This window comes from Gymnodraco acuticeps, unplaced genomic scaffold (assembly GCF_902827175.1).
Source record: "Gymnodraco acuticeps unplaced genomic scaffold, fGymAcu1.1, whole genome shotgun sequence".
In the NCBI taxonomy this organism is placed as follows: Eukaryota; Metazoa; Chordata; class Actinopteri; order Perciformes; family Bathydraconidae; genus Gymnodraco; species Gymnodraco acuticeps.
Genome location: NW_022992271.1, coordinates 321,178 through 335,145, shown reverse-complemented (window position 1 = coordinate 335,145; position 13,968 = coordinate 321,178). Strand labels below are relative to the sequence as shown.

General features: G+C 50.4%; 1 protein-coding gene across 1 annotated transcript; it reads left to right on the top strand.

The window, feature by feature from the left end:
* The first annotated feature begins 445 nt into the window (after nt 1–445).
* On the top strand, nt 446–9,454 carry LOC117540552 (nesprin-1-like). Its single transcript, XM_034207298.1, is given in 9 exon segments — nt 446–469; nt 2,293–2,455; nt 2,554–2,741; nt 3,420–3,570; nt 3,649–3,831; nt 4,272–4,409; nt 7,131–7,322; nt 9,124–9,231; nt 9,233–9,454. Coding segments are annotated over 8 exon segments (1,278 nt in total). The 5' UTR covers nt 446–469; nt 2,293–2,344; the 3' UTR covers nt 9,440–9,454.
* The last annotated feature ends 4,514 nt before the right edge of the window (nt 9,455–13,968 follow it).

Here is a 13,968-nt window from a genome sequence, read left to right as displayed (position 1 = left end):
ATGTACGTGATAAGAGTGGAAGACTGTTTTACTGTCTTTATGGAGAAGTTACAGCTTTATCATTCCTATTAAGTTTGTTGACCTCCTGTAATACCAGGAGAGCTCCACCCAATTTCCACCTGAGGAGAAGTCTAATCAACCACAATATGTACAAAATTAACAAACCCCCAAAGTACACCCTGTAGCAAGTAAAACTCTAACACAGAAAATACCTATCTATGCTGCCCCAGAACGCCTCGTTGGAGATTTGTCTTTTTCCATTTGTTTTTCTTGGGTATAGTGACGTATTTTGGTATAGTTACGTTTGGACCAATCTGCGGACCTCAAAACACACACACACACACACACACACACACACACACACACACACACACACACACACACACACACACACACACACACACACACACACACACACACACACACACACACACACACTGAGACACCTGCTGGACCTGGTGGGAGCACGGTGAGACACACACACACACACACACACACACACTGAGACACCTGCTGGACCTGGTGGGAGCACGGTGAGACACACACACACACACACACACACACACACACACACACACTGAGACACCTGCTGGACCTGGTGGGAGCATGGTGAGACACACACACACACACACACACACACACACACACACACACTGAGACACCTGCTGGACCTGGTGGGAGCACGGTGAGACACACACACACACACCACACACACACACACACACACACACACACTGAGACACCTGCTGGACCTGGTGGGAGCACGGTGAGACACACACACACACACACACACACACACACACACACACTGAGACACCTGCTGGACCTGGTGGAGCACGGTGAGACACACACACACACACACACACTGAGACACCTGCTGGACCTGGTGGGAGCACGGTGAGACACACACACACACACACACACACACACACACACACACACACACTGAGACACCTGCTGGACCTGGTGGGAGCACGGTGAGACACACACACACACACACACACACACACACACACACACACACACACGTGTTCATGACCTAACTCTCTCCCTCTGCAGCATTTTAAACTTCTGAACGTGTGTTTCTTTCTATATGTTTGCTTTCATTGGTTCTTTTTTGGGGTTTCCGATGTATTGATCCTCCTCAGGGGCTAGGGGCTAGGGGTTAGGGGTTAGGGGCTAGGTGTTAGGGGCTAGGGGTTAGGGGCTAGGGGCTAGGGGTTAGGGGTTAGGGGCTAGGGGCTAGGTGTTAGGGGCTAGGGGTTAGGGGCTAGGGGTTAGGGGTTAGGGGACAACTACAGCTTGTCAGACTGAGAGTCCTCTCCCGTCAGACTGAGAGTCCTCTCCCGTCAGACTGAGAGTCCTCTCCCGTCAGACTGAGAGTCCTCTCCCGTCAGACTGAGAGTCCTCTCCCGTCAGACTGAGAGTCCTCTCCCGACAGACTGAGAGTCCTCTCCCGTCAGACTGAGAGTCCTCTCCCGTCAGACTGAGAGTCCTTATAAAAAAATAAGAGAATAAATGAAAAACAGGTATGAAATACTATATGACAGTAAAAGAAGAATAAAGTTTAAAGAGTGATTTGTAAAATATCCATAAAGAAAAAGTAAATCTGTTAACAGGTCTGTTTCATATGTGTTGAGAGATGTCTCCATAGATCTCTTCGCTGCTTTCAAAGTGCACCAGATTGATGCTTTAACTTCAATATTTAAAAATAAATCTTCCAAGGGGAGCTTGCCCCCGGACCCCCCTATGTGAGGTCCACACACCACCTATAAAAATAGCACTTGACCCCTGCTTACACCTCTATGCCGTGAGCTGATCATCGAGCCTTCATGGTAGCAGTCACACTGTGTGTGCGTGGGGAGTGTTGCAGTAGAACAGTCCTCTGTAGCGCCCGGTACATTAATGGGAAACCCTAAATGTTTGAGCACCCTCTATGAAACGTCAAGCTACCCCACGGCACCCCCAAAATAAATCTCTGCGCCGCGTGAGACTGATATTGTGTTGGGGGGGCCCGAACTTTTTTTTTTTCCAAAGGGGGGGCCTGACAGAAAAAGTTTGAGAACCACTTCATTAGACCCTGACGTAGTTTAATTTGTGCGTGTGCGTGTGTGTGTGTGGTGTGTGTGTGTGTGTGTGTGGTGTTGTGTGTGTGTGTGTGTGTGTTGTGGGGTGTGTGTGTGTGTGTGGGTGTGGTGGGTGTGTGTTGTGTGGGGGTGTGTGTGTGTGTGGTGTGGGTGTGTGTGTGTGGGTGTGTGTGTGGTGTGTGTGTGTGTGTGTGTGTGTGTGCAGGCTGAAGAAGCTGCGTGAGACTCTGGTGGCGGTGCAGCAGCTGGATCAGAACATGAACAGTCTGAGATGCTGGCTCGCTCACATCGAGACAGAACTCTCCAGCCCGCTCGTGTTCGAGAGCTGCGACGCCAACGAGATCCAGAGGCAGCTGGACCTGCAGCAGGTGACTGTCCTGTGTAGAGAGGCATTCTGCTGTGTGTGTCGTACGGTGTTAGTGCATATGAATGGTCTGCAGCAGCTGAAATGCCTGTGTTCCTCCAGGAGCTGCAGCGCGACATCGAGAAGCACAGCACGGGCGTGGCGTCGGTTCTGAATCTGTGCGAGGTCCTACTGCACGACTGTGACGCCTGCAGCACGGACGCTGAGTGTGACTCCATCCAGAGCGCCACGCGGTGTCTGGACCGCCGCTGGAGGAGCATCTGTGCCCTGTCCATGGAGAGGAGGCTCAGGTGAGGATATTAAAGCTCTGCCCTGGCCCCGGCTTGAGCCTCTGATCCATGTGTCTGTGATCCTCTCCAGAATGGAAGCAGTCAAAACTAAAAAAGATAATTTGTAGGTTTTTTCTCAAAATCTCAAAATTCTGACTTTTTCAAAAAAATCTGATTTTTTTCTCAAAATTCTGAATTTTCAGCCTCTGATCCATGTATTTATGATCCTCTACAGAATGGAAGGAGTCAAAACAAAAAAAGATAATTTGTAGGTTTTTTTCTCAAAATTCTGACTTTTTCAAAAAAAAATCTAAATTCTGATTTTTTCTGAATACTTCAAAATTGTAATAATCCCTGGTCCCCGGCTTAAGCTTCAACCTCAGATCTGACTTTTTTTTTAAATATCAAAAATGTGACTTTTAACTCCTGCAGGACAAGCTACGCATTTAGTGGCATTAGTAGTGTGAACAACAGAAGAATATGCATGCTAGTTTTATATATAGTCTGTGTCTGGAGCAGGGTGCACTTCTAAGAAAGAAGGAGGTGTGGATGGAGCACCTGGAGAGGAGGAGCTCCAATGCGCGAAACACAAGTTTCAGTTCTGTGAGAACAAACGAGAGAGCATGTTGACGATTGTTATGACCCTTTGGTTTGATGAGCGCTGCTGGTATTATTGTTTGTAACGTGTCCCCGCCTCAGGATCGAGGAGACGTGGCGTCTGTGGCAGAAGTTCCTGGAGGACTTCTCCCGCTTCGAGGAGTGGCTCGTCTCCTCGGAGAGAACCGCGGCGCTGCCCAACTCCTCGGGGGTCCTGTACACCGTGGCCAAGGAGGAGATGAAGAAGTTCGAGGTGAAGAAACATCCGAGGGGAGAATAGAAAACACTGAGCAGGAGGTGTTGCTGGTGATTAACCCTGTGTGTGCTGCAGTCCTTCCAGAGGCAGGTCCATGAGAGCCTGACCCAGCTGGAGCTCATCAACAAACAGTACCGGCGCCTGGCCCGGGAGAACCGCACCGACACCCTCTGCCTCCTGAGGGAGAAGAGCCAGGGAGCCAACCTGCGCTGGGACGCCCTGCAGAGGAGGGTCAACTCCATCCTGAGACGACTCAAGGTCAGACAAGTCAATTCAAGTGTCAAGGCTTTATGTGCTCAGCTGCTACAGTGTAGATACATCAATGAGCAACATGAACATATCAGGATCAGAACTGTTTTATCACCCGGTAGGTCGACACGTACAAGGAATTTCACTTGATGTCGTGGTGCATACACAGATGAGACTATAATAACATTAAGAAATAATACAAAATATAGTAAAATATAGCAGTATTTATATTGAAATAAAAATGAAAAATGTTCTGTTGGTTTGATAAATATCTTACAGCTTGTTTTGAATGTTCCTCTGTCTCTTGAAGTAGCGTAAGTGTCGGCAGAGTATTTGGTCAGATGCTCTTTGGATCCTTTCAGCATCCGTCCTTGTTCCAGTCATACAGACGTGTCCTTTATATAGTCACATGGGGTCCCACTCACTGAGGCGTGTGTCTCCCCCTGCAGCACTTCACAGGTCAGAGGGAGGACTTTGAGACGTCCAGAGACTCCATCCTGGTGTGGCTGACGGAGATGGACCTGCAGCTGACCAACATCCAACATTTCTCAGAGTGTGACATCCAGGCCAAGATCAAGCAGCTCAGGGTGAGGCTGAGCGGCAGCAGGGTGTCCGAGTGAGACAGGGTGTCAGCAGGGTGTCCGAGTGAGACAGGGTGTCCGAGTGAGACAGGGTGTCAGCAGGGTGGCAGAGTGAGACAGGGTGTCAGAGTGAGGCTGAGCGGCAGCAGGGTGTCCGAGTGAGACAGGGTGTCCGAGTGAGGCTGAGCGGCAGCAGGGTGTCCGAGTGAGGCAGGGTGTCCGAGTGAGACAGGGTGGCAGAGTGAGTGAGACAGGGTGTCAGAGTGAGTGAGACAGGGTGGCAGAGTGAGACAGGGTGTCAGCAGGGTGTCAGAGTGAGACAGGGTGTCAGAGCGAGACAGGGTGTCAGAGTGAGACAGGGTGTCAGAGTGAGGCAGGGTGTCAGAGTGAGACAGGGTGTCAGAGTGAGACAGGGTGTCAGAGTGAGGCAGGGGTGTCGAGTGAGACAGGGTGGCAGCAGGGTGTCAGAGTGAGGCAGGGTGTCAGAGTGAGGCAGGGTGTCAGAGTGAGACAGGGTGGCAGAGTGAGACAGGGTGGCAGAGTGAGACAGGGTGGCAGAGTGAGACAGGGTGGCAGAGTGAGACAGGGTGGCAGAGTGAGACAGGGTGGCAGCAGGGTGTCAGAGTGAGACAGGGTGTCAGAGTGAGACAGGGTGTCAGAGTGAGGCAGGGTGTCAGAGTGAGACAGGGTGTCAGAGTGAGACAGGGTGTCAGAGTGAGACAGGGTGTCAGAGTGAGACAGGGTGTCAGAGTGAGGCAGGGTGTCAGAGTGAGGCTGAGCGGCAGCAGGGTGTCCGAGTGAGACAGGGTGGCAGAGTGAGTGAGACAGGGTGTCAGAGTGAGACAGGGTGTCAGAGTGAGGCAGGGTGTCCGAGTGAGGCTGAGCGGCAGCAGGGTGTCCGAGTGAGACAGGGTGGCAGAGTGAGTGAGACAGGGTGTCAGAGTGAGTGAGACAGGGTGGCAGAGTGAGACAGGGTGTCAGCAGGGTGTCAGAGTGAGACAGGGTGTCAGAGCGAGACAGGGTGTCAGAGTGAGACAGGGTGTCAGAGTGAGGCAGGGTGTCAGAGTGAGACAGGGTGTCAGAGTGAGACAGGGTGTCAGAGTGAGGCAGGGTGTCAGAGTGAGACAGGGTGGCAGCAGGGTGTCAGAGTGAGGCAGGGTGTCAGAGTGAGGCAGGGTGTCAGAGTGAGACAGGGTGGCAGAGTGAGACAGGGTGGCAGAGTGAGACAGGGTGGCAGAGTGAGACAGGGTGGCAGAGTGAGGCAGGGTGTCAGAGTGAGACAGGGTGTCAGAGTGAGACAGGGTGTCAGAGTGAGACAGGGTGTCAGAGTGAGACAGGGTGTCAGAGTGAGGCAGGGTGTCAGAGTGAGGCAGGGTGTCAGAGTGAGGCAGGGTGTCAGAGTGAGGCAGGGTGTCAGAGTGAGGCAGGGTGTCAGAGTGAGGCAGGGTGTCAGAGTGAGACAGGGTGTCAGAGTGAGACAGGGTGTCAGAGTGAGGCAGGGTGTCAGAGTGAGGCAGGGTTGTCAGAGTGAGGCAGGGTGTCAGAGTGAGACAGGGTGTCAGAGTGAGACAGGGTCTCAGAGTGAGACAGGGTGTCAGAGTGAGACAGGGGTGTCAGAGTGAGACAGGGTGTGAGAGTGAGACAGGGTGTCAGAGTGAGACAGGGTGTCAGAGTGAGACAGGGTCTCAGAGTGAGACAGGGTGTCAGAGTGAGACAGGGTGTCAGAGTGAGACAGGGGTGTGAGAGTGAGAGCGGGTGTGAGAGTGAGACAGGGTGTCAGAGTGAGACAGGGTGTCAGAGTGAGACAGGGTGTCAGAGTGAGACAGGGTCTCAGAGTGAGACAGGGTGTCAGAGTGAGACAGGGTGTCAGAGTGAGACAGGGTGTCAGAGTGAGACAGGGTGTCAGAGTGAGACAGGGTGTCAGAGTGAGACAGGGTGTCAGAGTGAGACACATGTTCATATTCATGTGTCGTAACTCTAGATGTAATCAATATGTATAGATTCTCGAGCATCAGTGCAGCGACTCTCATCTCCACCTGGTGGAAGAGGATCTCTCATACATCACATTCAAGTGAACATATTTGACACAACAACAACAACAACAACAACATATCTTTATTGTTTACATGCCAACACTAGAGATTACTGGAAAACATTTAAAACACTTTATTGCATATCATTTTTCTGTACAGACTGCAAAGAGATCCATAATGAAAATATGAATTAGTTTCAGTTTTCAAATAAAAGGATCTCATGCAGAGCCACTTGCTCTACACACACACACACACACCCTCACACACACACACGCACACACACATGCACACACCAGCACACACCACCACACCACACACACACACACACCCTCACACACGCACACACACACACACACACACACACACACCCTCACACACACCACACACATGCACACACCTCACACCACACACACACACACACACCTCACACACACACACACACACACACACCACACATGCACACACCCACACACACACACACACACACACACACACACACACACACGCACCGTTGGACATCAGGAGCCACTCAGTATCTTGCCCAAGGACACATCCACATGTTGACTGTAGGGCTGGGAATCGAACCAACAACCTGCTGGTTTAAAGACGAACACACCCACTCACAGCCACAGTCGCCCATCATGATACATTTCAGAATTGGAGCTTGTTGATGATGAGTGTGTGTGTGTTGCAGTCCTTCCAGCAGGAGATCTCCCTCACCACAGGGAGGATCTCTCAGATCTTCCAGCAGGGGGAGGCTCTGATGGAGAAGAGCGAGCCTCTAGACTCCGCGGTGATGGAGGAGGAGCTGGAGGAGCTGCAGAGGTACTGCCAGGAGGTGTTCGGGAGGGTCGAGCGGTACTACAGGAAGCTCATCCGCCTGCCGGTGAGAGGCCAACTTTAATATCAGCAGAGAGGGCACACATCCTGTACTCAGGCAGAAGTACACACATCTTTTAGTCAAGTAGAAGTACACACATCCTTTACTCAAGTAGAAGTACTCATCCTGTAATCAAGTAGAAGTACACACATCCTTTAGTCAAGTAGAAGTACACACATCCTTTACTCAAGTAGAAGTACTCATCCTGTACTCAAGTAGAAGTACACACATCCTTTAGTCAAGTAGAAGTACACACATCCTTTACTCAAGTAGAAGTACTCATCCTGTACTCAAGTAGAAGTACACACATCCTTTAGTCAAGTAGAAGTACACACATCCTTTACTCAAGTAGAAGTACTCATCCTGTAATCAAGTAGAAGTACACATATCCTTTAGTCAAGTAGAAGTACACACATCCTTTACTCAAGTAGAAGTACTCATCCTGTAATCAAGTAGAAGTACACACATCCTTTACTCAAGTAGAAGTACACACATCCTTTACTCAAGTAGAAGTACACACATCCTGTACTCAAGTAGAAGTACAGATACTCGTGTTTAAACAACAAGTCAAAGTAAAGAGGCTTTGAAGTGTCCTTCAGTAAAAAGTACCCATAACTAGCAGCTGTTTTAAAGAGTACCTGACCTCCCTTTATATTAATAGAACAATAATGTCATTGTTAGCTATTGAATGTTTCCATGCTGGTCTACATGCTTGCAGGTCTACATGCTTGCAGGTCTACATGGTTCCATGCAGGTCTACATGTGTCCCTACAGGTCTACATGCTTGCAGGTCTACATGCTTGCAGGTCTACATGCTTGCAGGTCTACATGCTTGCAGGTCTACATGGTTCCATGCAGGTCTACATGTGTCCCTACAGGTCTACATGTGTCCCTGCAGGTCTACATGCTTCCCTGCAGGTCTACATGCTTGCAGGTCTACATGCTTGCAGGTCTACATGCTTCCCTGCAGGTCTACATGCTTGCAGGTCTACATGGTTCCATGCAGGTCTACATGTGTCCCTGCAGGTCTACATATGTCCCTGCAGGTCTACATGCTTGCAGGTCTACATGTGTCCCTGCAGGTCTACATGCTTGCAGGTCTACATGCTTGCAGGTCTACATGTGTCCCTGCAGGTCTACATGCTTGCAGGTCTACATGCTTGCAGGTCTACATGTGTCCCTGCAGGTCTACATGTGTCCCTGCAGGTCTACATGCTTGCAGGTCTACATGGTTCCCTGCAGGTCTACATGTGTCCCCTGCAGGTCTACATGTGTCCCTGCAGGTCTACATGCTTGCAGGTATACATGTGTCCCTGCAGGTATACATGCTTGCCGACCTACATGGTTCCATGCAGGTCTACATGTGTCCCTGCAGGTCTACATGCTTGCAGGTCTACATGCTTCCCTGCAGGTCTACATGCTTGCAGGTCTACATGGTTCCCTGCAGGTCTACATGCTTGCAGGTCTACATGTGTCCCTGCAGGTCTACATGCTTGCAGGTCTACATGTGTCCCTGCAGGTCTACATGCTTGCAGGTCTACATGCTTGCAGGTCTACATGCTTCCCTGCAGGTCTACATGCTTGCAGGTCTACATGGTTCCCTGCAGGTCTACATGTGTCCCTGCAGGTCTACATGCTTGCAGGTCTACATGCTTGCAGGTCTACATGCTTGCAGGTCTACATGTGTCCCTGCAGGTCTATATGCTTTTAGGTCTACATGCTTGCAGGTCTACATGCTTCCCTGCATCTATGTAACATGTCACACGATATCTCTAATATTGATCTTTCTATATCTGTTTCCGTGCAGCTGGCGGACGAAGACACCGAGGTCTCTCTCTCGGACCGGGAGCTGGATCTGGATGAGGCGTGCGATGTGTCCGGGGGTCCGTGGGGGGGGCGGCGAGCGTCTGGGGGACGGCCTGCTGTCGCCCCTCCCGTCCTCTGGGGGGCGCTCTGCTAATCTGAGAGGAGAGCGAGGAGAGAGGTCCGGCAGAGACACACCGGCCAGCGTGGACTCCATCCCTCTGGAGTGGGACCACGACTACGATCTGAGCCGGGGACTGGAGAGAGAGACGGAGAGAGAGGAAGGGGACTTCCTGCTGAGAGGTGAGGACACACACTGAGACACACACACTCTGAGACACACACACACTGAGACACACACACACACACACACTGAGACACACACACACACTGAGACACACACACACTGAGACACACACACACTGAGACACACACACTCTGAGACACACACACACACACACTGAGACACACACACACACACACTGAGACACACACACAGAGACACAAACACACACACACATTGAGACACAAACACACACACCGGGGAGAGAGACGCACAGCGAGGTGAAGCTGGTGACGCTGAGTCTGAGCCGCAGGATCGGCTCTAGAACAAATCGAATGGGGGGGGCAATAATTTACCACGGGGGGGGGAGGGGCACACACTGCCGTCAACAACCAACACACAAACACCAACGCAACTTCAATTTAAAACAACATGCTGTAAAGTCTGTTGTCTCTCACACACATTGCAGGGTGTAGTGCTGTGGCACAGCGCACCATGACCTGTGACCTATGACCTATGACCTGTGACCTGTGACCTATGACCTATGACCTGTGACCTGTGCAGACATGTTGAGGCACGACCACCAACACAGAAACATAAGGACATAGGCCACCATATAAAAGTGTGCAAATGTATTTAGTATCCTATCCATGTGAACATGTTTTAGGTGGGGGGGGACCTAACCTCCTCTAGGGGGGTCCGGGGGCATCAAAAAAAGCATCAATCTGGTGCACTTTGAGAGCAACATGAAGAGATCTATGGAAACATCTCTCAGCATCCAGATGAAACAGAACTGGAAGCAGATGTACTTTTTCTTTACTAATCACTGTATTCTTGTGTTACTGTCTTATAGTATTTCATTTATTCTCTTATTCTTTGTGTAGAAACAGCTCTTTATATCCGTTAGCTAGCTAACCAGATGCTAACAACAACATTCCACGTTACCGCTCGCGCACTCACAAAATGCGCTCGTGCCACACACGCGCACACACACACACACACACACACACACACACATACACACACACAGAGCCGAGCTTGAATGAAACACAGAGACCCAGAAGTAGGCTACTTGTGCTGTATATCATATTATTTTCGATGGCTTTACTCAGGGCCGCCCCTCCCTACAGGCCAATCACGCAGGCTGCATGGGGCCCCGCCCAGAGGGCCTCAGCTGCTGTGCGCAGTTCTCCGCGCACCCCCGGCTGACACGCGAGAGTGAGAGGTGACAAGGGGAGCACGTCTGTAACCCGACACCGTTGCAATGAATCGACATCTGACCAATCACGGCTTTGATACGGCCACTAGTGCAGGTGAAGAGATGTCGGTGAAAAGACAGTTTCAGTCCGGCGCAAAAAACAAAACATAAAGAAACTAGAGCATCACTCGAAGGTGGGTGTATGGTCAAATGTACAACTTGCGAATGTTGTATAAGTCAAATTGCCATATTAAAACATCAGCTGCAATCACGACATGAAGAAGGCAGTCTCTGCAGAGCATACAGGACTAATGGAGATGCAGTTATTTCAGCATTCTTTATTAATTACCATTCATTCAATTATGTTAGTGCCCTTTTATCTGCTGATTGTACAGGAGGAAGAGTGATACGACTGTCTGTCTAGCTTGGCTTACATAGCAGGTTTGTAAAGTTTACAGCTTAAAAAACGATGGGCATTTTTCCCCTTTTATTCATTTTTATGTCAATTTGAAAATTTGAGTGGTGATGATCAGCCTCTCCCCCTTAACTCCTAACAGTCATCATCATGTGAAGATACAGAATCTACCATTAAACTTATAAAAGTCATCATCATTGGTGATGCTAAGCCTTTATCCCCCCCTTAACTCCTAACAGTCATCATCATGGTGACGCTCAGCCTCTCCCCTTAACTCCTAACAGTCATCATCATGGTGACGCTCAGCCTCTCCCCTTAACTCCTAACAGTCATCATAATGGGTGACGCTCAGCCTCTCCCCTTAACTCCTAACAGTCATCATCATGGTGACGCTCAGCCCTCTCCCTTAACTCCTAACAGTCATCATCATGGTGACGCTCAGCCTCTCCCCTTAACTCCTAACAGTCCATCATCATGGTGACGCTCAGCCTCTCCCCTTAACTCCTAACAGTCATCATCATGGTGGACGCTCAGCCTCTCCCCTTAACTCCTAACAGTCATCATCATGGTGACGCTCAGCCTCTCCCCCTTAACTCCTAACAGTCATCATCATGGTGACGCTCAGCCTCTCCCACTTAACTCCTAACAGTCATCATCATGGTGACGCTCAGCCTCTCCCCCTTAACTCCATAACAGTCATCATCATGGTGACGCTCAGGCCTCATCCCCTTAACTCCTAACAGTCATCATCATGGTGACGCTCAGCCTCTCCCCTTAACTCCTAACAGTCATCATCATGGTGACGCTCAGCCTCTCCCCTTAACTCCTAACAGTCATCATCATGGTGACGCTCAGCCTCTCCCCTTAACTCCTAACAGTCATCATCATGGTGACGCTCAGCCTCTCCCCTTAACTCCTAACAGTCATCATCATGGTGACGCTCAGCCTCTCCCCCTTAACCCCTAACAGTCATCATCATGGTGACGCTCAGCCTCTCCCCTTAACTCCTAACAGTCATCATCATGGTGACGCTCAGCCTCTCCCCTTAACTCCTAACAGTCATCATCATGGTGACCTCAGCCTCTCCCCTTAACTCCTAAGTCATCATGGTGACGCTCAGCCTCTCCCCTTAACTCCTAACAGTCATCATCATGGTGACGCTCAGCCTCTCCCCTTAACTCCTAACAGTCATCATCATGGTGACGCTCAGCCTCTCCCCTTAACTCCTAACAGTCATCATCATGGTGACGCTCAGCCTCTCCCCTTAACTCCTAACAGTCATCATCATGGTGACGCTCAGCCTCTCCCCTTAACTCCTAACAGTCATCATCATGGTGACGCTCAGCCTCTCCCCTTAACTCCTAACAGTATCATCATGGGCCTTAACTCCTAACAGTCATCATCATGGTGACGCTCAGCCTCTCCCCTTAACTCCTAACAGTCATCATCATGGTGACGCTCAGCCTCTCCCCTTAACTCCTAACAGTCATCATCATGGTGACGCTCAGCCTCTCCCCTTAACTCCTAACAGTCATCATCATGGTGACGCTCAGCCTCTCCCCTTAACTCCTAACAGTCATCATCATGGTGACGCTCAGCCTCTCCCCTTAACTCCTAACAGTCATCATCATGGTGACGCTCAGCCTCTCCCCTTAACTCCTAACAGTCATCATCATGGTGACGCTCAGCCTCTCCCCTTAACTCCTAACATCATCATGGTGACGCTCAGCCTCTCCCCTTAACTCCTAACAGTCATCATCATGGTGACGCTCAGCCTCTCCCCTTAACTCCTAACAGTCATCATCATGGTGACGCTCAGCCTCTCCCCTTAACTCCTAACAGTCATCATCATGGTGACGCTCAGCCTCTCCCCTTAACTCCTAACAGTCATCATCATGGTGACGCTCAGCCTCTCCCCTTAACTCCTAACAGTCATCATCATGGTGACGCTCAGCCTCTCCCCTTAACTCCTAACAGTCATCATCATGGTGACGCTCAGCCTCTCCCCTTAACTCCTAACAGTCATCATCATGGTGACGCTCAGCCTCTCCCCTTAACTCCTAACAGTCATCATCATGGTGACGCTCAGCCTCTCCCCTTAACTCCTAACAGTCATCATCATGGTGACGCTCAGCCTCTCCCCTTAACTCCTAACAGTCATCATCATTGTGACGCTCAGCCTCTCCCCTTAACTCCTAACAGTCATCATCATGGTGACGCTCAGCCTCTCCCCTTAACTCCTAACAGTCATCATCATGGTGACGCTCAGCCTCTCCCCCTTAACTCCTAACAGTCATCATCATGGTGACGCTCAGCCTCTCCCCTTAACTCCTAACAGTCATCATCATGGTGACGCTCAGCCTCTCCCCTTAACTCCTAACAGTCATCATCATGGTGACGCTCAGCCTCTCCCCTTAACTCCTAACAGTCATCATCATGGTGACGCTCAGCCTCTCCCCTTAACTCCTAACAGTCATCATCATGGTGACGCTCAGCCTCTCCCCTTAACTCCTAACAGTCATCATCATGGTGACGCTCAGCCTCTCCCCTTAACTCCTAACAGTCATCATCATGGTGACGCTCAGCCTCTCCCCTTAACTCCTAACAGTCATCATCATGGTGACGCTCAGCCTCTCCCCCTTAACTCCTAACAGTCATCATCATGGTGACGCTCAGCCTCTCCCCTTAACTCCTAACAGTCATCATCATGGTGACGCTCAGCCTCTCCCCTTAACTCCTAACAGTCATCATCATGGTGACGCTCAGCCTCTCCCCTTAACTCCTAACAGTCATCATCATGGTGACGCTCAGCCTCTCCCCTTAACCCCTAACAGTCATCATCATGGTGACGCTCAGCCTCTCCCCTTAACTTCCTAACAGTCATCATCATGGTGACGCTCAGCCTCTCCCCTTAACTCCTAACAGTCATCATCATGGTGACGCTCAGCCTCTC